General features: G+C 38.4%; 2 protein-coding genes across 5 annotated transcripts; both read right to left on the reverse strand.

Moving 5' to 3' along the window:
• Nucleotides 1-34: 34 nt before the first annotated feature.
• Nucleotides 35-11,046, reverse strand: LOC146506698 (serine protease 1-like). The gene is made up of 3 exons (XM_085180654.1): nucleotides 7,668-11,046; nucleotides 7,401-7,563; nucleotides 35-7,183 (listed from the first exon to the last, which is right to left on the reverse strand). The coding sequence occupies exons 1-3, from the start codon at nucleotides 7,705-7,707 to the stop codon at nucleotides 7,060-7,062; spliced, it is 327 nt and encodes a 108-aa protein (XP_085036780.1). The 5' UTR covers nucleotides 7,708-11,046; the 3' UTR covers nucleotides 35-7,059.
• Nucleotides 11,047-11,348: 302 nt separating this feature from the next.
• Nucleotides 11,349-25,869, reverse strand: golm1 (golgi membrane protein 1). Of its 4 annotated transcripts, none has more exons than XM_085180652.1 (11): nucleotides 25,675-25,869; nucleotides 24,448-24,589; nucleotides 22,403-22,570; nucleotides 22,114-22,168; nucleotides 21,887-21,980; nucleotides 21,587-21,707; nucleotides 21,073-21,226; nucleotides 20,724-20,951; nucleotides 19,703-19,867; nucleotides 14,268-14,366; nucleotides 11,349-13,249 (listed from the first exon to the last, which is right to left on the reverse strand). In XM_085180652.1, exons 2-10 carry the CDS (start codon nucleotides 24,574-24,576, stop codon nucleotides 14,269-14,271), a joined length of 1,212 nt encoding a protein of 403 aa, XP_085036778.1. In that variant the 5' UTR covers nucleotides 24,577-24,589; nucleotides 25,675-25,869; the 3' UTR covers nucleotides 11,349-13,249; nucleotide 14,268. The 4 variants fall into 4 exon arrangements, with proteins under 4 accessions (XP_085036778.1, XP_085036777.1, XP_085036779.1 ...); XM_085180651.1 differs by having other exon boundaries at nucleotides 21,073-21,223; nucleotides 21,878-21,980; XM_085180653.1 differs by having other exon boundaries at nucleotides 21,878-21,980; nucleotides 22,496-22,570; nucleotides 25,675-25,868.
• Between the last annotated feature and the right edge of the window lie 1,935 nt (nucleotides 25,870-27,804).

Genomic DNA, 27,804 nt, shown 5'->3' on the forward strand with positions numbered 1-27,804 from the left:
GTATGTGTGTGTGTGTGTGTGGGGGGGGGGGGGGGGGGGCGCCAGAGGGGGCGTTCGCCCAGGGCGCCTAACAGGCTAGGACCGCCACTGCTTGTGAACTTAATGTTTGATGATAAAGTGAAGACTACTCAGTAGCCTTTTGAATATACAGTATACAGCTAAGGTGCTGAACAGGACCTGAGGAGCCGAGCTTGACGGATAGACCGCCCACAGGGGTGAGTGGGGAATTATATATATATATATATAGAAAATAAATGACAGTTTCCAGGTTTTATGTTTCAGTTCTTTAATCCACTCCTGAACCTTTGAACCAGCCAGGAGCACAAAAGCTGAAGGCCATGGTGTTTCAGGAATACTTTGAATGGTGACTGTAGCATTATGAAAATTACAGTGATAACACATCTAACATGATGAGATAATATAGCTATATAGTAAGTTTCTACAAAGAGCAGAACATCTGCACAAAACACAAGGCCACAAACATTTATAATATTCCCAAAAGGTTGATTCTGTTCATCTGGATGGAGAAACGTTTCATCATTCACCATAGTATTATTACTTATTCTGTTAGTTGACTTTTATCAAAGTAATTTTCATTTAAGCTTTCCATTCAAAAGTCAATTTAATCCCACAAAGAGATGTTTGGCTACTTCATTTTTCACAAGGGGTCTGTAAATTTGATCTGCAGAATTGTATTTATTTTACACTGGATGCCATTAATTAAGCACCTCAAGCAGATTTGTGTCGGGGGATCTTTCACTTGCTGCGTGAATATGTAAACAATACACTCCAGAGCCGCTAAAGCAGAGACTGAATCTGCACAGCAAAATCATTAAGGCAGTATCAGACAGCTGGATGACAGTTTTCAACTACTGACTTTTTTCACTTTGTTGCATAAGCATTGCAGGTATCAGATATTTGATTGCATTCATTTGCATTTTAAGCTCCTTTTACAACCTTCCACTTTCTTTTTCTAAAGCCTCATGTTGCAACCGCAGCTTCATCATTCTTAGTTTCTGTTTTCATTGTCACATTTATTTCATTCAAACTGCCTTTGTGGAAATTAAGCCGTTCAGTAGCAGCGTTTGCAGCAGACACAGCCAACAAAACAGTCAGTATACATTTCTCCACCAATCAGTTATTTCTGAATCCATCGTTAACACTAGAAATCATACGTCATTGCTCAGACAACATAGATATTACAAGGGCAGACAGCGCCCCCAGTAGACAGGTCAAATAGTCCCTCCACTCGGTGCTTTAGTCATTGCACATGAAGAGCGAAAATTTCATTTCATTTAATTGCATAGTTCAGTAATCAGTTTAAACAACCCGAGCACGAAGCAAAGCATTTAACATGCACACACAAACAGAAGGGGAAAATAAGGTGTCAACTTATCCTCTCTGCATGCCACCACACCGTGAAATAACTGATGGTTCTTGCCTTCATTAAAAACCTTAATGTGACATAAGCATAAACCTTAAACCCAGGAATAGATGTGCAACACAACATATAAAGGTTTATAATACTGGGAAATCCCTATATCCCAGTACCACTGTTAAGATACTGACTCTGTTATGTATTTTCTGTTTATCTATGGTCATTTGATAAACAAAATGTTTTTATTATTATATTTATATATATCTTATTTTCACCCGGTGGGGAGTAGTATGCGTGTGATACTAGAGCTCTAACAGAGCCTGAGGGTCCTGTCAGTATCTTGGCTGTTCCTAGGATTGGATTCTTCAGGACAGGGACCTAATGTTCAAACTGGAATCTGCTGGAGCCACTCTTCCAATTTGGTTACCACTCCTAATGCTCCCATTACCACTGGGACTACATCTTCCAGCTGCCTACCGGAAGCGCCATATCTATCGCAACTACAGTCCTCTGCTCCTTGTCAACTACCTGCAGGTGCGCCTCCAGATGAGAGTAAGGCAAGTCCAGAGGAGTCAGCTGAAAGGGACGAACAGGTTGATTAAGTTGATTAATTCAAATTCAAATTCAAATTTTATTTGTCACACACACAACCATACACAGTATGACATGGGGGTGAAATGCTTGTAGCTGTACAATGCCCGACCATTAAATGACAGAAAAAAGTTTTACAGTATTTACAATTTACTACAAAATTTACAAATTAACTTAGGAATTTACAGTAAACAAAAATGTGCAAATAGCAGAAAGAGATTATCAAGATTATAAATTATAGGATTATAGGAAGAGTGTGGTGGTGCGTGTGGTGATGTGATGTGTGTGAGAGTCCAGTCTTATCGTGATGTGTGTGGGAGAGTCCAGTCCTACACCTGGTTCAGGGCCCGAATAGCCTGGGGGAAGAAGCTCCTCCTCATTCTCTCTGTTTTGGCCTTAAGGGAGCGGAAGCGCTTCCCAGACCTCAACAGTGAGAAGAGTCCATTGTTGGGATGGGAGAGGTCCATCATAATCTTCTTAGGTTTGGACTTGCACCGTTTGGTGTAGATGGACAGCAGGTCAGGGAGCTCTGATTGAATGATGCGTTCGGCTGAGCGCACCACTCTTTGCAGATCTCGTCTGTCCTGCTTGGTGCTGTTCCCAAACCAGGTGCAGATGTTTGCCGTCAGGACGCTCTCAATGGTGCAGCAGTAGAAGTTCTTGAGCACCTTCAGTGGCAGATGGAAGTCTCTAAGTCTTCTGAGGAAGAAGAGACGCTGACGGGCTTTCTTAACCTGGGTGTTGATGTGGCAGGACGATGACAGGTCCTGAGTGATGTGGACACCCAGGTATCGGAAACTGTCCACTCTCTCCACTGGCGTTCCACTGATGATGAGGGGTTTGTAATTCCTCGCCTGCTTTGTGGTGAAGTCCACGATCAGCTCCTTAGTCTTGCTGATGTTTAGGAGGAGGTTATTCTCCTGGCATCAGGTCTCCAGGTTCCTAATCTCCTCTAGGTAGGCCGTCTCGATGTTGTCGGAGATCAGGCCTACAACAACAGTGTCGTCAGCAAACTTGACAATGGAGGTGGTGTCTGATGTGGCTACACAGTCATAAGTGTACAGTGAGTACAGAAGGGGGCTTAAAACACAGCCCTGAGGCACTCCAGTGCTGAGTGAGATGGAGGGGGTGACTTGTTTTCCCACCCTCACTGATTGGGGTCTGTCTGTGAGGAAGTTGAGGATCCACTGACACAGTGATGAGCTGAGTCCTAGATCCGTCAACTTGGTGAAAAGCTTAGAGGGAATTATTGTGTTGAATGCTGAACTGTAGTCCACGAACACCATCCTAACATAATTCCCTCTGCCAGTGTCCAGGTGACTCAGGGATGTGTGGAGCAGGTGAGATATGGCATCGTCTGTGGAACGATTAGTCCGGTAAGCAAACTTAAGTGAGTCGATGGTGGCAGGAAGTGAAGAAGTGATGTGATCTCTCATCAGTCTTTCAAAACACTTCATAACACTTATGATGTGAAGATTGTCAAATATCCGGGAGCAGACAGAAGCCGCTGACATCAAGACAAGAAAGCTCCTTACTTTGCATGGAGGGTTTCACCCCAAATCCAACATCCTGAGACTGTAAGCTAAGCAGAAGGAAGGAGGCTGAGGACTGTGAGCATCAGAACCACTATTCAAGGTAAAAGAAAACTGGTCCATGAGAAGTAATAGCAGGCCTAGGAACAGCTAAAATACTGTGCAGGATCTTTTAACTCCCAGGCCTCTGGTTGAGGACCCGAGCTTGAAGGATAAAGACCACCAAAAGGGCAAGTGAGGAATTCATATATAAATGTACATACCATATATCAGGGACGTTGCTTGGATGTCTGAATTTTTTTGGATTTAAAGTGTTAACAGCACCGTTTTCATAAAAATAAGTTATTTATTTTTTTTTAATTTCTGTTTTCATTTTGCAGTACTTTGTTTTTTGAGTATTTTAATAATTACTTTTCTTTTACACCATTTTTGGGATTTCACTGTATTCATCGACACTGACTTACTCTTTCCTACAAACTATTCTGTGTAGCGTTTTCAAATGTAAACTAGATTTCATTGAACATGAAACACAACATAATACATGAACCTCTATCATTTTCCTCTTATTGTGGCACAAGAGCAACAAATTGTAACCAGAGAAATTATAGAAAATGCACTCAAGAGATGGGTTCATATTTATGAAATAACATTAGCAGCACAGTCCTCACATTATTGTCAATGGAATGATGAATTCACCTATTGTCAATGTTACAACAGTAATATGCACTGTATACATATACAGTGTATTTCTTTTACTAGATTACAGTTTAATATCGCACGGACATAATAACCTCAGATCTTTTACTGGGCATCATGAGGTCGGCTCTGAGCAGCTGTGTGATTTTATGTTTACACCATCGCAGAGCTGTGAATTTTTCTTTCTGTCCCCCTGATGTTCTCAATAACTTTGTTATGAGTGATGAAATTGTTTGTTGTTTCAGCCTACATGAGAAAATTAATGGATGTGTGACTGAGTGTGAGAAGTGTGTGAATTTGTGGCTCAGTGTGTCAGAGGTGGCGGCATTAACTTTCCTTCTCCACCTCCTCTCACGTCACCTGTGCCCTCGTCACTTTCAGAAAGATTTAGAATGGCTGAAGTGTTTTAGCAAACAAATCATCACCAGATTTACTTGCTTTACAGCAAGAGGTGGGAAGTAATGAAGTAAAAATATTTTGTTACAGTACTTAAGTAGACCCTTCAGGTATCTGTACTTTACTTGAGTATTTAGTAAACAGTTTTTAATGAACACTTTTGACAGTGTTACATTGTTAACAGTAATCTAGTCCGTTTTAAAGATTAACAATGACTAACACTCAGCAGTGTTAATTTTCTAACACTGGAAAATAACTAAAAATGCTAGTATTAGTCCAGTGTTAGAAATTAAATTAAGATTTAAACAACATTTGTATTCCTGCGTACTAATATAATTTTTATATTACATTATATTAGATGGCACAATTGTCCTTCACGGAGCTACTTTTTACTTTCTTACTTTAAAGACATTTCACAGCCTGTACTTTTCACTTTTACTTCTACTGTGTGTTTAGTGCAAGTATCAGTAGCTCTGCTTAAGTCCACCTCTGTTTGCAGCACAGCTGCTGAAGTCCCACACATTGTTGAATTCTGCTTGTCGGACCAACCAGCACAGACACTGGTGTCAAGGTGGACCTCCTGGAGGGATGCTCAGCTGTGATTGGTTCCTCACATGTGACTAGTGGTTATGATACTGTAAAATTTGGTATCCTCTTGAAAACCAAGGAAAATAGGTAACTTTAACTTTTTTGGGGCCACTATAGTGGACATAGTGACTAGGCTGGGTTTCAGGAGGATACCTATCCAATACCAAGTAAATACAGGGCCAGTATTACCATTACCAGTACTGATACTGTCAACTTATAAAGGCAGCTTATGTAAGGGGAAGTAATACTTCATTACTTATGAGATGAACATATTTTAATGACCACTAAATCACTGTGATTTCTACAATCAATTATTAGCTACCACAGCAAAACACACGTTTGAGCTTTTCATACCTTTTGAAACGTAGCTTTTTGAAGACCTGGAATTTCGTCTCTCTTTAAATCACTTGGATCAACCTCTGTTTTTAAAATGTGTTATAAACTAAAACAAGGAGACCTCACAGTCACCACACTGAACTCAGGTTCAGGGTTATTGAAATTGCAGGTGTGCTAATGTACACTTCAAGCGTCCAAGTGATGAGGAAATATGTTACCATACTTTTTTTTTTATAATGTTACAGTAATTCTTCTGCAGAAATACCCTTCTCACTCTCTGCTATGTGACTAAATCTCACAGAGTAGAGACCAAAACCAATCAAAAATCCAAGTAACCCCATTAACGTCTGAGCAGATTTAAACATTTTCCACAACTCTACACATTGTTCCAGAAGAAGATGAATATGAGGGAAAAATATAAATATGTAAATATGTCTAGAATATTTAAAAATATACATATATTACGTACTTTATAAGATTTTAAATTATTGCAACCCTGCAATCTCTAAAGCTTGCCCATTCAGCAAACCAACAGTACACACACACACACACACACACTTTAGGTAACCCAACTATTCCCAGTAGACGGTGCAACAGTGACTTGTCCCATTATTAATTTATTCGATAATTTTTTCAGGTGAGCTCTGATCATTGCAATACTTCAAACAAATCCGTGATATTTGAACTACAGAAAATGTTCTGCAAATTTTCTGCAGATACAAAAAACACAGCCAATATCAACCCTCACAGTTATATTAAATTTTGACCTGATAATGTGGTTGTATGATGTAAGCCACTAGAGCTGGAAGTCAGACACATCCTGTGCCCCCAATCTTCCTTGTGGCTGCAGCTGAAACTATTTTATCTCTTTTACTCTGCAGCTGGGCGGCTCATACAGCCTACTCTGTGACATGTACAAAGACATAAGTATTGGATTATTGACCACTTTTATTTAGGCTCATAGTAAGAATTATTTAAGACTGGACACAGATGATGATAGCAGTGAAGACAAAACAGTGAAGTGTTTGACTGCCCTTAACTGAATTGTAAATGAGCAGTTAAGGGAGCACATGACCCAGGCGTTAACCTCACTGAGAATCTTGGGATGTGCTTTGTGTAGAAACACACAGACTCACTATCGAGATACACAACTGGGAGAAAAATCAGTGTAAATCTGGATGGAAATAAATGTCAAGACCCTACACACTAAGGTTGCTAAAACAATGTCTCGGCAAGTGTATCATAAAAACTGAACATGATCCGACAAAACGGAATTCTAGCACATACTATGATCTTGAGTTATACTTAGTTCACATAAACGAAGGTGCCTTGTTCTACAGATTTGTCAGTGCTCATTTAACAATGGGTTAACTTGATATCACACTATGTGCTCTATGAAGTGGGAGTGTGGCTGAAATGTGAAACTTTTTGTATAGAAAACAGAAAGAAATGACAGTTAAACCCAAATTCTACAGCATAGTCTCAATCATCTTGTATGTTGGGGCTATTCTAGCGCATACTAAAATCTGGAGTTCAGTTTTATCAGCATAATATCATGGGGTTGATCACCTTCTTTGAAGGTAAACTGTTGTTTAGGATCAATGTCCCGTTCAAGATTTTGGGGTTATTTACTTGGTTATTTAAGCCAATCTTCACTTTGACCATCCTGCAAAAAAAAAAAAAAAATAGAAAAAGGAGAGATAGGCTTATTTGAGCACATAATATAATAACAACAATATTACTGAGCAGCCTAAAAATTTAGTCATTCTGTTTTATCTTTCATTTTCACTTCACCTTCATTTTGTGCTCCTGATGACACAATAGCTTTAAACACCATTCCCCCTCATTGGTGAAGTGACTCAACAAAAGCTGCAGTTTCTTACCGTTCGGCACAATGAGAAGCCGTGATGACCCAGCGGGTGTTAATCAGAGCGCCTCCGCAGGTCATGCCCCCCTGAACAGAGTCTATCTGGACATGATACTGCCTGTCCTCCTTACAGGATACTCCCCCAACAATCCTCTTCTCAATGTCTCCTGATGCACAACCTGACACGAGGAGGGAGAGAAGGGTGAAAAGTGCACTCGTGCTAAATAATTTCTTGCTTTTAAAAACGTGAATGTAGACAAAAATATAAAGGAAAACAACTCACCAGCGAGCACAAAAACAAAGTCAAAGGAAAGAATCATCATGGTCCCTCTGGATGTGGATCACTTCAGGTGACCAAAAGTCTGATCCCGCGTCTTTTTTATAGCATGAACCAAGTGGTGTGAGATGCCTAAAATGGCAGTTACATGTACCGTTAGGTGGGAGTTGAGAAGATAGGAGAAATGGGAAGGAGTGTACTAAAATACAGGGTAGTGGGGTTTTGCATACCAGGTCTACCTGTGACCATTTTGTTATTGTCACAGTTATAATAACTGCTTGCTGATATGAGTTATAATTTTGGAAAACTTCTTAAAGGGCACCTGCTATCACATCAAATTTCATCTTTTTAATTTAAGACCACGGGAATAACTTTGATGCTTCACAGTTAAAAACATCCATACATCCCATATATTTTGATATAATTATTTTATTCAGGGTTGCAGGTTTGAAGTAGATTTGCATAATGACGAAATTAGCACCAACTGACAAACAATGGGCTGTGAGGTCAGTTTCTTGATCATTGACATGCAAATTGTCATGAACATTTATCAATAACCACTGATCAATGACTGAAAGAGTCACTTGAACACACACACACAGCTCTGATAGCTGTTAAACTACTGCAATATCGCAAACAAATGAAGAGGTTAAACACTAACAGTTTCCGTGTAATGTTTGAACTACAGAAAGTGTTCTGCTGTAGTGCTGCCCAAGATACAGAGACACACCCAATATCAAGATTCACACTTACTTTACACTTTATATTGAAATTTGACCTGATAATGTGGTTGTTTAATGTGAACCAATAGAGCGAGGAAGCCAGACATGTCCTGTGCCCCCAATCTTCATTGTGGCTGCAGCTGACACAGTTTTAGTTCAACTGTTTTTTCCCACTCACTGTGTTTGTGTGCACCGTGTGGTGGTTGCAGGTGTGCTCAGCTCACCTCAGCTGTCTCTTGTAGGGACTTTCTATAAGGCTCATCAGAGGAACAGCTCAGGTCAAGTGTTTTAGAGACAAAGTTACAGAGGCAAGGTTTGGACATGTGTGGAGGAGGGATAGTGGATGAATCATGTTAATGATAGAGCTGCTAGGCACTTGGGGGGGAAAAAGACCAGGGAGAAAATTCATGGATGTAGTCAAGAAGGACATGCAGGAGATTGGTGCAAAGGAAGAGATAGGATGAGCTGGAGGCAGATAATTCCCTTGTGGCAATCTCTAAAGAGATAAGCTGAAAAAAAAGATATAGGAGTTGAAATTCTGTGAGATGTTGAGAATTCTTTTTGGTTTGTTTGTTTATAGTAAATGGGAAAAGACTTTAGTGAGTGCTTTCTTTTAATGTTAACAGAACACAACCTTGTGGGTCAGAGAGCTGACCTCGTATCGTAAGCATTCAGCACGGCATTCCAACGCAAAATTACACCACTAGAGGGCGCAACACACCCACAGTTAGGCTTCATGTGACCGTACATGCCGTCAGCTACAGGTACAGCAAAAGTGTACAAATTAGGTTTAAAAAAAAAAGTCCAACCACCAAGAATGAAAATATACCATATTACGGTATATGCATAATAATTAAATTTGTGGATACACCATACAAATTCAAAGCGCCAGTCATCCAGTTTAGTGATCCTCAACTTACACTTTTACAGTACAGCGTAACCCCTGTCCCCATGCACAGGTGGGGACACGGGTTACAAAATCAATATCAATAGAAGAATCAATAGAAGAAGAAATCAATACCTTTTTATGTTTATCAAGCGAGTGTAAGATTGTTTGGGATGTGATCACTCCACCAACCTTCATGGCATGCTGACACATTTCCTGACCTTACTTTACTTTCTGAATCAGTAACAGTAACATAGTCTTAAAACATAGTTTAAACATGCTCCAAGATGAAGCAAAGTTTACACTGGATTTTAATTTTAAAAAAAAAAACTATGAAGAATATATTTAATGCTTCCACAGGAATTAAGAGGGGAACATATCAGCCATCTGTTGCTACTGAAATGTGCTTAATTAATTAATCATCATCAAGTGTGACCATCTGCACAAAAATGTCATTTTTGGGAGTTTGCTGGTCTGGAGTATTCACTATAATCTTCCCAGGATGGGACACCTCAGCAAATTTACCCCAAGGTCAGACTGCACAAAAGCGACATTGCAGAAACTAGAGGTCTCAATCAGCATGTTAAAGTTCATGACAGCACATTTAGAAAAAGACTGAACAAGTATGACTTGTTTGAAGGTTTTGTCGGTCATGTTAAATTTAATTGCTAACACATTTAAGCGCCCTTTCTTCCAATCTTGAGGCGACTGTTGTTGTGATTGGCATTATATAAATAAAACGCAACTGAGATGAATTCATCTGGGCCTTGGCACAGCTAGGAGCATTGCTCACCAGGCTTCGGTAGGCGTGTGCAAAGTTAAGAGATCATAGAAGTATGGAGGCACCAACACATGCATCATCTTAGTAGCGAACAACAACACTTTGAAATCAATTCTAAGACTGAATGGTAGTCAGTTTAAGGAACATATGTGATCTTGCTGGCATGTGCCAGATAAAAGCTGAATTACAGCATTTTGGATGAGCAGCCTCCGACCCACCAATGACAGACGGGCACCTAAAAAAGAAAAGAAAAAAAGACTGTGGCTGCTTTCAGCCATGTGGCATATGGTCGCCTGCTCATTCGACTGAGCTAAACCAGCACCAAAATCAATACTTTTCTAATCAGTAGCTGATTGTGTGCACTTTCTTCTTAAATAAGCTTATTGCATGTGTTTTTTTCCACTAGCTTAAACCTGTAACTAAATATGCATGTATGCATGTTTACAGTGAAGTTTTCTCCAAAGCCCTTCTGCAGCTTCACCCAGATCTGCAGACACAACTGTCCTGATGGAGACACAAGCTGGGACACATTCTTCAAGTTTGCCACACTGCAAGATGAGGTGAACTCCAGCTAGGTTGTTTGTTGCATTCAAATTCGTCTTTTGTGCCGCAAGCTGTTTCTCTAAATGTATAAACCAACCTTTGTAAATGTTATGTAAAGGTTAAAGAGCAGTGGACCAAGGACAGCAGCTTGAGGAACCCCTTCCTAAAGTTTTATTTCTGCAAGTCTAAAACTACTAATTGAAGCACATAAACATCAGTCTTACAATTTGAGAACCTGGCTTGTTAAACAAACTCAATCATGAGGCCTTTGACTTAAAATATTTTGATGAGCAGTGTTAAAGGCAGCAGTGAGACTGAGAAGAGTTACGACTAAAACGCTCCGTGAGTCATTCTCGATTTTCAAGCTTTTAATAAGAGCTGTGATTAGTTCTGAAACCTGACTGGTACTTATCTAAAGATATTCATTAAATTTTTTATGAACATTTTTTCAAATATTTTGCTGAGGAAAGAAAGATATAGGTTTGTAATTAGTTCTTTTTTGTTGAGTAGTGGTGCGATTAGAGCACTTTTGAATGAAACAGGGAAAATGGAAGCGTGTAAAGAGCTGATCATTTTTACTGAAGGATTTACACCTGTAAACTTTCATATGATTTGAGCTTTGTGGCATATTACTCCCTCGTGAAAATGTATCGATAGAGGAAATAAAAACATTTTTATTGTCAATAAAGGCAATGATTTTTTTTTAAAATCTTTCACAAATTTGTTCAGCAGTTCAGAATAAAATAAAATGCAAATTCCAACAAATCAAATTTTAATAAAAGTTAATCTAATTAATAAAAATCATAAAACATTCTCTCTCAGGCTACACATACTTTTGAGTTCAGTAAACAAAACTTCCTGAAAACAATGCAGTAGTTATCAAGGATAGCAAAGTTAGACGCTGAAACAAACAATAAAAAACATAAATAAAATAACACAATCAAAAAAACAAACAAACTGTAACATAAGTTCCCTGCAGATGGGCCAAAGGGGAGACAACAAGGCAGCAAAATTGCATTGATTAGTTTTGAGGAGTGCTGCTGCAGGAGTGATGTTGACTTATGTTCAAGCATGAGATAGTGCTGCTGCCTATCGACTATCATCTCTTAGTCCGTGTTGCTAAAAGGATCAAAGCTATTTGATCTAGAATTTGAAATGAACAGTTGCTTCCCAAGCTCTGCACCTTCTGATTAGGTCAAGAATTTCATAATGACACTTTTTTTATTTTTTCTATGACACCTGAACAATGTTGTTGTATCCGAGAAGCTTTTAGTTTACCTGTGTGTGCTTCAGAGCTTGAGAAACAACTACAGCTCATACATTCCTCCACATATATTCACTCTGTGCTTCTGCACTGAAGCTAATGCATTTAAGTGTAAAGTGAAGACCACATTAATTTGGCAGCTGCACACTTTCTACCAAAAGGCAGATCGTGTGCTTTAAAATCAACAGAACAAAACGATGGTACAGGATATTTTAGGTGCTTGAATTGAAAATAGAAGTTTCTGTGGGCTGAATAACACCAGCAGTCAAACCCATCGTCACACCGGGCAGATGAATGTCACTGCGTTAGAAACCTATTGTACTGTAACCACCCAAAGAAAGAAAAAAATTTCAAATTGGCAAATGAAAAGTAGCCTAGGAAGAGAAATTTGCACTGCACGCGTCGGGATACTTGCAATGATAACCACGGTGTTATGAAAATTACAGTGATTACACTTCTAACACTGCCTATAATTGCAGCTCTTTAGTCAATTTTTCTATAGAGAGCAGAGCGCAGACAAACCTGCATACAACAAAAGGCAGAAAATAATCTGGATATAATTACACCTGACATCTAGCTACCATTACTTGACATTTGCCTAACTGCTTCCAAATTAGTGCAGGAGAAATAAAGCTTGAGGCGCCATCCCCGCTCCATGGAAATGCCCTTCATAATGTAACAGCAATTGTCAGACACACCCCCCCCCCCCCCCCCCCCTTCCACTTACAGACATAATGCACAGTCCATTTAGCCCCGCAGACCAAAGACAGTCAAAATGTTAACCTATGATCAGGTAAAGAATGTACTACGTGTCAGCATTTTCCAGCAATTCCATTTCATTATAATTTAAAACTCACATGTTTGACATTATGACACGCTGTGATTGAAAATGTAGCTCCGAACAGTTTGATAATGGCGCTTTAGAACTAACATAATTATTAGCATATCTTGACCTCAAAATCATTTCTATGAGTGAGTTAAGGCTTTGTTCAACGTGCTGTTGAATCTTGAAGAGCGGCGGCAAGATGGAGCAATTCTGTGACAGAAATTACTCAGATCTTTAAACTTGTTGCAGCTTTTCAAACCTTAAAACCACTGAAAACTAGACAAACAGTGAAAGTCAACATGTCATTACAATGTTTGAATTCCAGGTATTCAGTTTTTCCAAGTCGACAGTCTTGAGACTTGAGTTAAATAGTAGATGATAAGAAAATATCAAATTAAAAGATTAAAGAAAGTCATCCAGGAAGCTACTTTTAACCAGTTTTTCATACAGTAAACTCAATTTGATGTTTATTTTCCCCCGAGCTGCTTGAACCTGTACAGCATTGTGGATGTAAAGCAGATCCTGTTTCCCCAATCTGATATCCGGCATCCTTCTCAAGCTGTGCCCTGCAACAAAAATACATTCAGAAAAAGATGCATCAGTGAACGAATGTGCCAACTGTTTCCTTAACTGTCTTTACTTCAGTATGCATGATGTACTAAGCTTTTCATTTTCATCTTGGTACTGATTTATTACTACATGCTGCTGTATCAGACTTTAGTTCCCAAGTGTAGCCATGTTTATTCATGGTTTTGTTTCTGCAGTAAAATGACTGGGCCTGGCTCCAGCCTGTCCATCTCCCACACTCATCACCACAGGATATTTACATAGAACTGTATCATATTTTCTCTGCTTTGTTGCTGGCTGCTTTCCTGATTCTGCTGAGCTCAGTCTGGATGCAGGGGGTTGTCTTTCAAAATAATTATTAGTCTCTCACTTGCTGAACTTCTTGACATGTACAGTTTTGCCAAGAAGTTAATATGCAGACCTTCAGCTTTAATCCAAGGAGTTTAACAAAAGTACTGTGAACTGTTCAGAACATACAGTCATTTTTATACATCATCTCCCATTTTTAAAGGGTGAAAAGCAACTGGATGATTGGCTTATCAACAGCTTCAGGGCCTGGTGACGCCAGTTTCCTTGTTATTCTACAAATAATTAAGCAAATATAAGTTTATTCTAAGTGTTGAACTTGGATATGGTAACTGTTCAACTTTAACTCTAAATATGAGGTTCATACAGATGCTGAAGCAAGTGAAGGAGTCCATCATTAGGTTAAAACCCTTAAGGAAGGCCAGATCAATAACTCCAGATGTCTCATCTTTGTAATTTGCAGTGGAGTAATGCAGAATGGATGGATGCTAAATAGTCGTTAAACTCATAAAATTAAGTAAACATGAACAAACATGAAGAAAATCGCATTCAGATTGCTCTCTGAACAAAAACGTGTGCTTGATAGGACATTATTTCAGCAATTACACTGCATATCGTGTTGAGTCAGTGTTTTTTCATCACGACCTGAAGAATGATAGAGTATGTGAATGCCACGGAGCAAGACAACAGTGTGTGTGTCTGAGTGTATACCTTAGATTTGAGCTAGCTCAGCTTGTTTGTCTGCTTCAGGCTCCCCTTCATTCTCATCATCTCCATTGTAGTCAGCCAGTTCATCCTCCATGACCTTGTCTACCAACAAGTACAACATGGTTATTAAAAAGAAACAAGAACTTTGTAAAATGACAACGTACATTTATTTTTGTAATGATCACTATTACCGGCCAATATGGCCTCAAAGTTAGATCATGATATTGAAAAAAAAAAGTCTAATTACAAAATAAATACATAAATAAAATAAAAATACTGAACAACGCTTTGATGCCTGCAGCTTGGCATGGAGCGTTATATCCAGTGACACTTCAGAAGTCGTATTTTCTCCAGAAATTTAAAGTAAAAAATAACTGCATAATACTTCTGTCTGAGAATAACTAAAGCATTATAACTCTTCAGTAACAGCACAGTATTGTATAAAAAAGGAAAATATTTTCTAACTGGAATGTTGTATCTTTACTCAGGCTTTTTTAGCAAGTTGCTTACAGGCCTTCTTTCCCCGTGTATGAGCACATCCAGTCTTTGCTCTTCCAAATCACCAGCTGCCACTTCTCCTTCTTGGTAGTACTCAAAAGTGCATTTTGCCTCAAATGAAGAAACAGTGTGTAGTGTTTCCAGTTTTTTTTTGTTTTGTTTTGTTTTTTTTACATATTTTGCAAAGTACTGTGCTTTAGTAAAAGTTGCTGAAGTAGCTTCCTTATTAGTTACTAAATCACCAGGGAAGGCTGACAATCAGCTACAGGGTTCATACACATTTTTCAGGGTCAAATTCAAGCACTTTTTAAGCACATTAAAGGTCAATTTTCAAGCTTTTCCAGCACATTACCAAAAAAGAAGAAAGCATGTTTCACTTTGCATCACCTCAGTAAGACCTTGTAAAAATTTAAACAAATCATCTTAGGTCGACTTAAATGTCTTTTGTTCCCCTTTTGTTAAAAGAGAAAAATGCAGCACACAAAAATAGTGAAAAAGGAAACGGTTGCCTTACATGCATATAGTGTACAAACTCAAAAAACACATTCCTCTTAAAAATTAAGATGTGCAAATGTGAACAAATCAACTTGTTAGAGATCTTCATCTCCACTGTAAATAAACAACAACCCAGAAAACAAGAAAACTGCACCAAACACCACAAACACCAACAAATTAATGTCTTCTCATCAGATATTGAAGCTTCTTTCCTTTGTGACATAAAAAAAATAGGAGACAGATGTTTGTTTGTTTTTTTGTTCTTTTTAACTAGTTAAGCACCCACGCCCAGAAAAATGGTAAATGGCCTGTATTTGTATAGCGCTTTCAAAGCTCGCAAAATTTCAAAATCTCTGGTAGCCCTTCGGGCAGGCATTCTTCAGTTTTTGGTAGCCCAAAATAAATTTAAGTAGCCCGAATAAAAAAAGAATTTTTTTTAACGTTTTGTTTCCTTTACAATATTATACATTAAAGTATAATATTGTAACGGAAACAAAAATTAATCAAAAAAATTGTTAAAATACAAATCACAACAACTGTATAAAAATTAAAACCATCAACTCAAATACTTGGTTCAAATTGAACAGAAATTTCTATGAACTTGTAAGAACTGTGTAGAACATGAATCAGTCTGTGTCAGATCCTGAATCTGAAATTTTCACTGAAGTCACAGGTAAGAAGTAAGTGGAACCAAGATCTAGGCCATTTGCTTTTTGAAGTTTGCAAAGACTGCTAAATTCTGCCAATGGTAGTTCACTCTTTGCAATATAGCACGCTGTTCTAAACAGCTTTTTCAGGAGTTCTTGTTGTGCTTGGTTTATTTGTAGTATGTTTTTTTGCAATTGGTGTTTGTTCTGGGAAAGATACTGCAGACTGGGCAATAATGCATTTCTTGCATTTCTCATGGGTTCTGATGGGGTCTTTCTTAAAATGACTGGTCCCAGTAACAAAGGCGCTTGTCGACTCAGAAATCAAATGAAACTCACAACACACCTGGCAGAACATCATGATATTTAGCTCGTCATATTCCAGCCACAGAAATTCTTTTGTCCATGAAACCAAAAAAGATGCGCTTTCTTTTTGCCTCATAGTCTGATTTGTCCAACACGTTCACACTCTCAAAGCGTAACATTTTAGGCTAGGTGACAAATCGTCAACATATTACGTTTTCGGCTACCCAACACATTCCTAAATGACGACCTCGGAAAAATGAGGAAATGTGAGAACCGTATGGACTCAATCTACACATGTTCGCTCTTTTCCTTCAAATAGCTTAGAAACACGCTATTTAACATCATTTAAGTCCTGTTTAAGGTGAGGAAAAAGGTTATGGTTAGGGCTAGGGATAAGGTTAGGTTTAGGGCTGGAATACAGGGCTGGAACGTTGATTACCGCGGGAGCGTCATTGCACTGGATTTCAGCCATAACCCGCCACGTACCATAAGAACGCCGAAAGTCTCCTTTCGCGTTCCTAAGGAACGCCGCGGGACGTGACAAAACGTCGCCATGTTACGCCTCGGGAGTGAGAACAGGCTCGATTTGTCATATCTTTTCCATTTTGTGATCGGCTAGCGATTTTGCGAGCCCTGGCTTTACTAGTCCCTAAGAACCCCAAAGTGCTTTACCCGTTCAGTCATCCACCCATTCACGCACACATTCACACACTGGTGATGGCAAGCTACATTGTAGCTACAGCCACCCTGGGGTGCACTGACAGAGGCGAGGCTGCCGGATACTGGCGCCACCGGGCCCTCTGACCACCACCAGTGGGCAACGGGTGAAGTGTCTTGCCCAAGGACACAACGACTGAGACTGTCCAAGCCGGGGCTCGAATCGGCAACCTTCCGATTACAAGGCGAACTCCTAACTCTTGAGCCACGATCGCCCAGTGGGGACATGGGGACATTTCATTTTCGAGCAGGAAGCTCCCCCTTTTTGTTATACCCTTTAGATCAGGGGTCGGCACCCTGCGGCTCCGGAGCCGCATGCAGCTCTTTAGTCCTTATAGTGCAGCTCCGCGTGGTTTGGGAATAGCACTGACTGGGAGAGGCTTTGAATAGATCACATAGTTCAATTCAACATATAAGACTTTAAGAAAATTTACAAGTATCTACTTAAAATCTATAGAATTTGTCATCCGTCATATTATCACGTACAATTCCAATGTATTTTGTTCATCTCCCTTAAATAAACAGGCAGCCTTAAAGTATGAAATATTCATATACAAATACACATAAATGTGTGTACTGTCTCAGTGGCTGATTGTGCCCCACAGGCCTCAGTGTGAGCTTGAAGACATTCATAATGTTTAAGTAGTTTAATGTGTAGGTGCTGACCAGAAACACATTTTGAATGAAAGCCGGGGAACTTTGGTAGCACGGGAACAAGTGGTCATTCTTTATGACCATATGGATCGGGGATCGGTCCCTCATATTACCATTATTTCACCCAAAGGCACCAAGTTAGCTGCAGCAATACACACAAATATAAAAAGTACTTGGTGACAACTTTGCTTTTAGCCTTTAACCCTCTGGGGTCCAGGGAATAATTGGCCGTTTTTGACTATATTTTACCTTTGGCAAGATAAAGAGTTTTTAATCTGTTAGTTTCTCATTTCGACATACTGTATCAGCACAATTTATCTAAATTCAGACAAAATTTAAAATACGAGTAGAAAGTGACATTTTTGACTGTAAAAACCACAAGCATGTTTAACGAATCATTTTCAGAAATTCAAATGCAAATAGAAATTGTACATTTTTAAATAAATTGTCAGTTTTGCAAACAACAAAGTTATATGGTACTATTTACCTAAAAATGCAGCCAAGGCTCAGTTTTTTATATAACTACTTAAAACTACTTTACAGAAGAATCAGCTGTTCTGCATCAGATAAGAAGGCACAAAAATGATTTATGCAACTCCAAAAAATAGTTTGTTGTCCACTATAACACAGATGAGAACAGCACAGGGATAAACCTGCAGGTCTGACAGCAGGTGTGTCACTCAGCGTTTACACTGCAATCTGCCTTTGGTGGCTTTTTTGCAGCAACTGTGACGTTCACTAGTAGAACTGACACACAAAACAAAACAACAATTACACTACACACTAACTACACAAGACAACACACTAACTTAAGACTCCAAACACAGCAAACGTCACAAACCTCTCACGTATCAAAACTCTCTCTCTCTCTCTTTCGCTCACTCGCTCTCTCTTGCCAGTCACTCCTAAAACTTCCCTCTCTTCCCAAACAACCAGATGCCACATGTTGCCATATCATTTTTTGATTGGTCGACATGGTACATTTTTCCACCAATAGGGATGGAGTGTTTTTTCTTTTTCTTTTTTCACTCACAGGCAAAGCGTGTTTGCTAGCACTCTCCTTAGAAAATAGTTTTTACTGTTTCTTCCCGGATTAAACGCCACTGTTTTATCCAGAAAAAAAACAAACACTGGTTTTACGTGGCCTATCAACGCAATTTAACAACTGGTATACAGTTTGAAGTCCGCATGTTCAACCCAAGTTGAAATGGAGACTGGGTCCATCGACCCCAGAGGGTTAATCAGAAAGCCTAAGTTGGCTAGTTATGTATCAGGCTAATGTTTAAAGCTTTCACTTGAGTAAATTAACTCATATCACTGCTAAGTAATGCTAGCTAAGTTCACAGCATATTCCATAATAGCGCTGCCATACTGCATCACACTCAGTGCATTTCAATCATCTCTCCAGCGAGTTTGATAGCAAAATAATAATCATAATTTAAAAAAAATAGCTTGTGTAACGTACGCGTACTGGAAAATTATTTACTAGCACTCACCTATCATGCGACTGAAGAGCGCAAACTCCGCCATTGTCGTTTTCCGACAACACTCATTATAACAGCAACCTACAGGTATGTTAGCGCACTCATCCCCGACTGGCCGAGGGAGGGGCGGGGTCACACATTGAAACAGACACAAGGCAGCCAGGTGGGGAAATTTTGCTTTTACATTTTGCGACTCATTTTATTTCTCTATCTGATAGGAAAACTATTCAATCAGATAGTTGTTTGTGGTGAATGAAATACAGCTACACTTTCAAGCACTTTTAAGCACACCACATCTGAAATTCAAGCACTTTTCAAACCTTGAAACGACAACATTAAAATGCAAGCATTTTCAAGGATTTCAAGCACCCGTACGAACCCTGCAGCTATTGCCTGTGCTTGTTCTGTTGTTGTGCTCGCTAGAGAACATAAATATAGCTATAGTGATTATATTGCGATATGACATTTTACTTTGCATAAAAATTTATACTAGGACTGCCAAGGGCTATACGATAAAGTTTGATTGAAGTTTGATTGAAGGACAGATTCTGGCATTCAGAATCATCCTTCCTACTGACATAAAGCCTGTCGAGACCAGAATGCGCTCACTCTCTAAATGCTTATTTGACACACATACCTATATTTTCATCCTGTTTGTTCTCCTGTGGTTTTTCTAAATCTTCTCCACCCACGACTTGTTCATCTGCGTCATACTCTTCTGGTTCCTGAAGTTTCTGACCAGCTTGAGTTTCATCAGCCTTTCCTCGACCAATCAGCATCCCTTCCATTCCAGGGTCAGCTTCTGAAAGAACAAATCACAGATAGAATAAAATACATTAAAAAAGGTATAAAAGATGTCAAAATATAACCATATAACACAAGTGCATTGTTTTTGCTGAAAAGTCTATAAGAATAGCCTAAAATCTATAGATAGATAATCTCTTGCTACTCAGTCAATGAGGTTGTTGGTAAAACATGGTGAGTTTTCTCACACACACTCCAAGTTATAAATATATTAGCAAAAGAAATTATTATCATTAACTAAAACTAATCTTAAAAACTAAAACTAGATGTGAAAAAACATTATAGTTAACTCAAATAACAAAAAAACAAAAAACACATGTTTGAAAAACATTTAAATGAACTGATTTTCCTGAATCTTGTCTCTAACATATTCCCTCCAAAGACTAATAAATAAAAGACTAAAGCTAACACAGAAACTAAGCATTTTCAAACAGTTAAAAACTAAACTGAAATAAGAAAATCAACTCTGGATGCTAACTAAAATTAAAATTCTAAATGAAATAATAAAATCATAATTAGAAAATGAAAAACTATAATATAACACTGTTGCTTTCATACATGTGCACATGTACAGCAGCTTTTGTGGAGCGATCAGCACCAATATTGTGACACTGTAGGAAGAAGTTTTAAAAAAAATTACCTCTAATAAAAACGCTGTTACATAACGAAGAGGTTCTGTTCACTAAACTGAAGAGTTTTCTCAAATTTTAAAAACAGTAAGAGGAAGTGCTCAGTTAGTACTGGTTTGGGCCCTGTGGTAAAGTCTTTCCACTAAACAACAGGACGTGTGATTGCCAGGCAGGAAAACACAGCTGCTAATACATTAAATGTGTGTGACTATCCAAATTATTTACCTTCTGTCTGAGGATCTTCTTCATGAGCATCCATCGCCTCATTCTCTTTGTCTTCAATCAGATTATTCTCCAAAGGTTTACCAGTCTCTCCTTCCACCTCATCTGCATTGTCAGCTCCTTCTTGTGGCTGTTTGTCTTCCTGTTTCAATGCAGCAGTTGCATGAACAGACTCTGGCCCTGCTTTGGAGAGATCCTTTGATGTAGGCTGCTCCACTGGAGCGCTGGGAACTAGAAAAAAACAAAACAAAAAGCAAGTGCAATGTGAGGTTGTCCACTAACTATGCTTAGACACACAATATGTACAAGTGTATATTTCAGTTAAGCAGACTATTTATGTTTTTTGTCTTACTTATATCCACCATTATTTCATTTGTCAGTAGTTCATGGACTTTATTTCCTTTGGGTTGAGAGAGACTTGGTGTTTGGCTTGAAGCAGTTGCTGGAATTCCATCAGACAGGGCCTTGACTGATTTGTTGATTTCCACTGCTCCAACATTTTCCTGCTAAGAAATTAATATAAAATTCTGTGTCACAGCTCCATAGCTCTTGCCATGCAGAATTAGAGGGTTTTTCTTTTTTGCCTGGATGTGCAAACAAACATGAGCAAAAGGAACTCAAATTTCCCCATTTGCATGTAAAAACAGTAGTGACGATAATCACGTATGGTAAGAAGGTGTTTTACGACATTAAGATTTTACCTTGTCCTGATTAACATAACGGGGTTGGTGACAAAAAAAACGGTGCTTTTAAAAAAAAGAAAAGAATCAGGTCCACCCCTCTGCCCAAGTCTCAATCATGTCGAAAGACTAGTGACTTCACATCCTTTCACATGCTTTGCTGCTTAACAGAAAAGCCAAACCCACCTGTGAGGAGACAGGTGTATGGATGAGCTTCTGCATTTTCTTCTCAGCTTCAAGTTTAGCGGCAGCCACTCTCTCATTGCACAGCTCTTTCTGGGACAGCACCTGGGCGTTACACTGGGTCCTACATACACAACACACAGACGGTAAACAGTAGCATATTATAGTGACATGTGCAGTGATCATACTTTCTTTACAAACAGATGCATACAAATATAAGTGTGTACTACTACTACTACTACTACTACTAATAATAATAATAATAATAATAATGATGAAGAATCATTTTCTTACATGTCATACATAAGTTTGTTATTAAGTGTGTTGATGTTGCCTTGGCAACTCTGCAGCTCTTTCTCAAGTTTCCCCAGAGCATCATTCAGCCAACTCAGCTGACCTACAGTACACACAAAGACAAACATACACATACATGAAATTAACTTCACAGTTTTGTAGCGGCCATGTGATGGTTGTTAAGTCAACGCAACACTTAAAACAAATAAAGGGGCAGAAGCTAAACATTACGTTACCTTTGAGTTCCTGTATGGTTATTGCACTGGAGGAAATGTTCTGCTGCAGTGTGGCCTAAACACAAACACACAACGCATGTCAGTACTCACTTATCACACTTATTTATAGTTCATATGAAATTTTTCCCTGATAAAATGTTTATGTGGTGTGAATTGCAACAGTGAGTAAATCAGAAAAGTGTGTTCATTGCCCACATATTCCCTTGTGACAATAGCTGATAGACAGCACCTCTGAGGTGGTGTTTGTGCACATAAAGGTTTTTTTGTCACCAGTTTTGTTTGTGTGCACCTTGTGTTGGCTGCAGGAGATCTCAGCTCCCTCCAGCTTGCTCTTATAGAGACTTTGTATGTTGCTGATCTGATCCTTTTGTTTCTCGATCACCTGTTCGAACTCCTTCTTCTTCTTCATCTCGTCTGCTCCACGTCGCACCTGGCCCTCCAGCTCATACAGTTTAGTCTGTGTCACATGAAGCAAGATCAGTATCACGTTACTGCTTTTTATATAGGACACCTATTTAGAATTTGTCATGGGTCATGATAACATCCATATGAAGAGAACAAAATGACAGAAACGTCCTGGTTCAGATTGAGTCTTTAAGGGTTAACTATGCATATAGATATATATAGTTATACGTGCATGTTTTACCTTATTTCCTGTGTCAATTAAGCTAAAACAAGAGTCTTTCTTACCTAATTATTTGTCACCCTTACATACTTCAGATCATCAAATGTTAAAATTTGATAAAGATGCAGTTTTAAAATGATCAATTAACTGAGATTAACCACATTTTTTGGAATACTGATTCAACTGATTCAATGTTACTATTCACTATTCACTGTCAGACCTGTTGAATTAAGAAATCAGTTAAATAGAACCTATCTGACAAAGCGAAGTAGGCTAAAATATCTCAAGAAGCAACACATCATGTTGCAATCTAAAGAAAACTCAAAAACTCTTAACGGATGAAATACAAAGTCACTGACATCTATCAATCTGAAAAGTGTTACAAAGCCACGTCTAAGTGAAACACAGTGAGAGCCATTATCCACAATTGAAGAAAACTTGGAACAGTGGTGAACCTTCCCAGGAGTGGCCAGCCTACCAACATTAAAATGGTAAACATTACTCCAAGAGCGCCTTAAAGTTCATCCAGGAGGTCATAAAGGAACCCAGAACAACATCTAAAGAACTGCAGGTCTCACTTGCTTCAGTTAAGAGTTCATAATTCAATAGTAAGAAAGAGAGTGAGCAAAAATGGCATCCATGGTTGAGTTAAATGGTGAAAAGAAAATCACAATTAAAAAAAATAAATAAATAAAAAAATCACTCAAAGGCTCTTCTTACATTTGCCAAAAGAACATCTTGATGACTTTCAGGAAAATATTCTGGAATACTTTATAATATGAACTGTGACTAAGGGTGTCAATACCCTGTTAAATCAAGCCTGACCTGTTACCCTGTTATTTTAGAGTACTTACCTTTAAGTATTTAAGTACTTAAAGGTAAGAACACTTGAATAATGGGGTAACAAGTCAGGTTTTCACAGGAAACAAAAATAATTACACTTTAATTACATTTAAGTACTATGTAAGTAATTTTAAGCAATTTGTAAGTAATTTTAGGTAATGCAGGAGTGAAGTTAATTAGTATTGCCTAACATCAGGTGTTTTACAGGGAAGACGAAATAATTACATTTTAACCTCCTAGGACCTGGCTTTCACATATGTGGACATCACACTTTTGGTTATTTAAACCCAAATATTCAATTTTGCTCTACAAGGGCCTGATATCCACGTACGAGGACATTATACTGCTACTGTTCTGTCGAAATTTTAAACGAATATCCTCATTTATGGCTCTCATTTTTCTTAGAAACAAAAATCTGGTAAAAAATAAATAAATAAATAAATAAATAAAAATTGGTAATTCTTTGTTTTTACATTCATTGGGCCCCAATGTAAGTAAATTTAAGCACTGCATAAATTATGGGTATTTTATAGAAAAGGAAATACACCAAGAAATGTATATGTACTGTATAAATAATTGCATGTGTTGCATAGCTTCCTGGTAATTGTGTGTGAAAGAAAAAAGAATAAAGTTATAATTGGTGCAATCATTACAAGGTCACAAAGGCCTCCAAATTATGATAGTATTTATACTTTTTTTTTAAGTAGGTAAGCGAGAACAGTTCTTGGCACATTTATATTGGTAAAATAAAACACATGTAACACAACATCAAAGTAAGGACTATTAAAGAAAGATGTAAAAAACAAACATGTAAGCACGCAAAAGAAATAAGAAATGAGGAAGAGTTTGAATACTTTTTAACCCACCTCAAGCTCCAGGTTGCGGGAGCTGGACACCCAGTAGTTAAAGCCCAGAACCAAGATACAGGCGATCAAAGCGGCAATCATAAGAGGCGGTGACCTTACTCCACGACGCCCGTTCCCCAGCCCACCCATTGCTGTCTACCAACTGAAAACACACAAAGCACAGCCACGGTTAGCACACTTCCCCACACTTTATTTTCTAACTGCATCTTTTAAATACATCTTTTCTGTGCATTTCTGGCAAAAAGGTGGTGGTTTTGCAAGTTGGTTGCAGACATGTGAAAAAAAAAGCTCGCTGTCGCTTGTTGCAGCTTTTGTGTCAGCAAAAACACAAAAAGCTTACACAGGAAATGTTATTTGCACATACATACAGACAACAGTATGTTGAGTGATTCTATTGGAAACAACACATACACCGCTTTGGTGTTATGTTTACAAATATTACACACCTGCACGGTGTCACACTAAACATACCCAGCACCACAAACAGCAAAAAGATGTCCTCCAAAGTGGTGACTCAGTTAAAATGTTTTTAATTGGGAGGGGGAAAAACAAGCTAGAAGGACATTCCCAAGGACCAACGGGAGCTAAAATGCAACAACTACACACCAAAGAGCAGCATTACACATCACCGACGAAGTGCCGTATTGTCTAGTTTGTAATACATACTGTCGACTTAAATAATATGCGGATTCCTGCTTTCCGTGTTTCTCCTTCGTCAAACAAATGACCCAAGGATTGCAAAGGCGCAAAGAACTGTTTAACGTGTAACAAAATTAACGACCAGCAAACCTTCAATTTAACATCACGTTAGAAAAATCTGACGGCTACTACTAAATCAAAGCACAGGCCTGGAGCCAGGGTATACCTGTGCTGTGTTTGGCAGTATACATCAGAGCCACCCGTATCGTGACGGTGGCGATAACACGGAACTCGAGAAAAAGGGGTCCTTCGTATAATTGATTAGGTAAATTCAGGTCAACAGAAAGCAGCAATACTAACTTCGATTTTTTTATGTATATTGTTTATTAAATGTGTGACAAAGCTACATAAACGTGTAAAGAAATGGCCACATTTGTCTGTTTTTAAATTTGAGCCAATGCTAAAAGAAGAAGCGAAGGAACTCAACGTTGCAAGCTAACGCTAACATTGTTAGCAGCGCTGTTCCATCACAGTTGCTGTTACCGTTTTTAGGTCGCTTAGCTAAAACTAGCAGCCGAACCTACTTACCGGATATGTCTGCCTGTCAGAAATCAGAGCCAAATTTATGAGGCGATATATGGAGTGACACCTCGTAATATATTCCAACAGCTTTTGTAGACGTTTTGTAACGTTGGACGATTAGCTTGTATCCATCATTGCCACACAGACAGCTCAGTCTGTGCGAGCTGCCTGCTGCCTAGGACTGAAACATTCAAGTACCTCCCCTGACTGCTGTAAAAACAAATCATGTTTAGTTTCACATAAATAAATGAATAGACAACAAAATCCCCCTAAAGCCCCAATTTAAGTATTTTGTAATATCAATTAAAAAACACACAAATTATTACTTGTGGCTGCTGTCAAGTAATAAATACTGACAGACTGGTAGTCTAGGCTACTTTAAGATCTAAGAATTTGTGTTTTACGAAGTGCCTAGGAAGGCATCACCGGTAACGGTCTATCAATTAGAGGTTGATTAACGTAAGATTAACGTGTCATATCGTGTTAAATAAGATTTAAATAATAAATGTAGGTATATTAAAAATACATATAAAAATAATTAAAAAAAATAAACAATAAAAGATTATATTATTTATAGATAAACTAATGTAAGCAGGATAGGGATTTCTCTACCGAGCCTTTCTTTCTTTCTTGGGCCTGAGTTTTATCATTTAAGTGGGAATTGTATGGGGTTAGAACGATGCCACCTTAAAATAAAACTGAAAAAAATATTGAAACTGAAAAAAAAATATTGTAAATGACATAAATGTACTGAAACATTTTGTATTGAAAGTGAAAAAAATGATAGTAATAAAAGTTTAATTGAAACTGTAAAATCTTTCACTTTCAATATTTTTTTCCAGTACTATTTTAAGGTGGCATCGTTCTAACCTCATAGGACTGGTGTTGTTTTTTGGTCATGCAAGGAAGAGTGCTACAACCTTTCTCTGTCTATTTTGAGTTACATTTTAGTATAATTTTGTTTTTTCTTGTGAATTGTTTTTCTTTTCTATGGTTTAATGGTTTTGAAACTTAATGAAAATGTTCATGACAAAAAAGAAACAAACTAATAATTATTCTTTATCCCATTTGTCTTTTGACTTCTTTTGAATCGTTTTTTTTTTAATGATACATGTGATATTTTAAAATTAAACAACATTTGTCTTGTTCAGATTGCATTAATTGATTTTTCAAGTTGACAAACTTTATGATTATGGCTAATTATAACATAAATATGGAGTCAACGCATATATTTCAACAAGAGATGTAAAATGGTGTGTTGAGAAGTATTTTGAGAAACTGATGAAGAAAAAATGAAATGGGGGACAGATGAAGTTAAGTTAGTGGATCAGGAAGTGCAGAGAAGTAATAAGGAGGAAGTGAGAGGAGCTATCAAGAGAATGGAAACAGGAAAAGTCCAGATGACATACCTGTGGAGGTATGGAGAAGTCAGAGAGAGAGGGCAATGGACTTTAACTTGATTGTTTAATACAATTTCAGAGGATGCCTGAAGAATGAAGAACTGCACGGTACTTCAAGAACAAGGATAATGTGAAGAGCTGTATTAACTACAGAAGAATAATGGTAATAAGCCATAGCATGAAGCCAGAGTGCTTCATGTGCTATGTTCGCCTTAAGAGTGTTGATGGAGATGTATAGAGAGCGTCATAAGAAGTTGCACTCTCTCAGCACTTACGATAAGGTTTCAAGAGAGGAATTTTGGTACTCCACAAGGAAGTCAAAAGTGGTAAAGTATATGAGTGTGGTGCAGGACATGTATGAAGACAGCGAGACAGTGGTGAGTTGTGTGGTAGAAGTGACAGATGGGCTCAAACTAAGGGTGGGCCTGACTCACAGATTCAGCTCTGAGCCCTTTCTTGTTTTTAATGATGATGGGCAGGACTTATGTTTGCAGACAACATTGTGCTCTATTGTTAGAGCAGGTGGAAGAATGCCTGGAGAGGTGGTGGTATGCATTGCACTAGCAAAAGTCAGGGGCCCAAGGTGGACGTGGCAGAGCTGAAGATCCTCAAACTGGGAGGGACCAGGATGAGAAAAGAGTAGATGAGAGGAACAGCTCAGGTTGAGTGGTGTGGAGAAAAGGTTAGAGAGGCAATGTTTTTGAAAGGGATAGTGGCTATATTGGACAAATTATGT

This window comes from Neolamprologus multifasciatus, chromosome 12 (genome assembly GCF_963576455.1).
Source record: "Neolamprologus multifasciatus chromosome 12, fNeoMul1.2, whole genome shotgun sequence".
In the NCBI taxonomy this organism is placed as follows: Eukaryota; Metazoa; Chordata; class Actinopteri; order Cichliformes; family Cichlidae; genus Neolamprologus; species Neolamprologus multifasciatus.

Bases quoted from the DNA above. Each gene is read 5' to 3' on its own strand.
- LOC146506698 (XM_085180654.1), bottom strand. From the start codon at position 7,707: ATGATGATTCTTTCCTTTGACTTTGTTTTTGTGCTCGCTG. The intron at 7,564-7,667 runs GTGAGTTGTTTT...TCCTCGTGTCAG, and splicing joins CTTTGTTTTTGTGCTCGCTG to GTTGTGCATCAGGAGACATT. The intron at 7,184-7,400 runs GTAAGAAACTGC...TTTTTTTTGCAG, and splicing joins GCTTCTCATTGTGCCGAACG to GATGGTCAAAGTGAAGATTG.
- golm1 (XM_085180650.1), bottom strand. From the start codon at position 24,576: ATGGGTGGGCTGGGGAACGGGCGTCGTGGAGTAAGGTCACCGCCTCTT. The intron at 21,981-22,113 runs GTAACGTAATGT...TGTGTACTGTAG, and splicing joins AACCATACAGGAACTCAAAG to GTCAGCTGAGTTGGCTGAAT. The intron at 14,367-19,702 runs GTATGTGTGTCA...ACTTGTTGGTAG, and splicing joins CAAACAGGATGAAAATATAG to ACAAGGTCATGGAGGATGAA.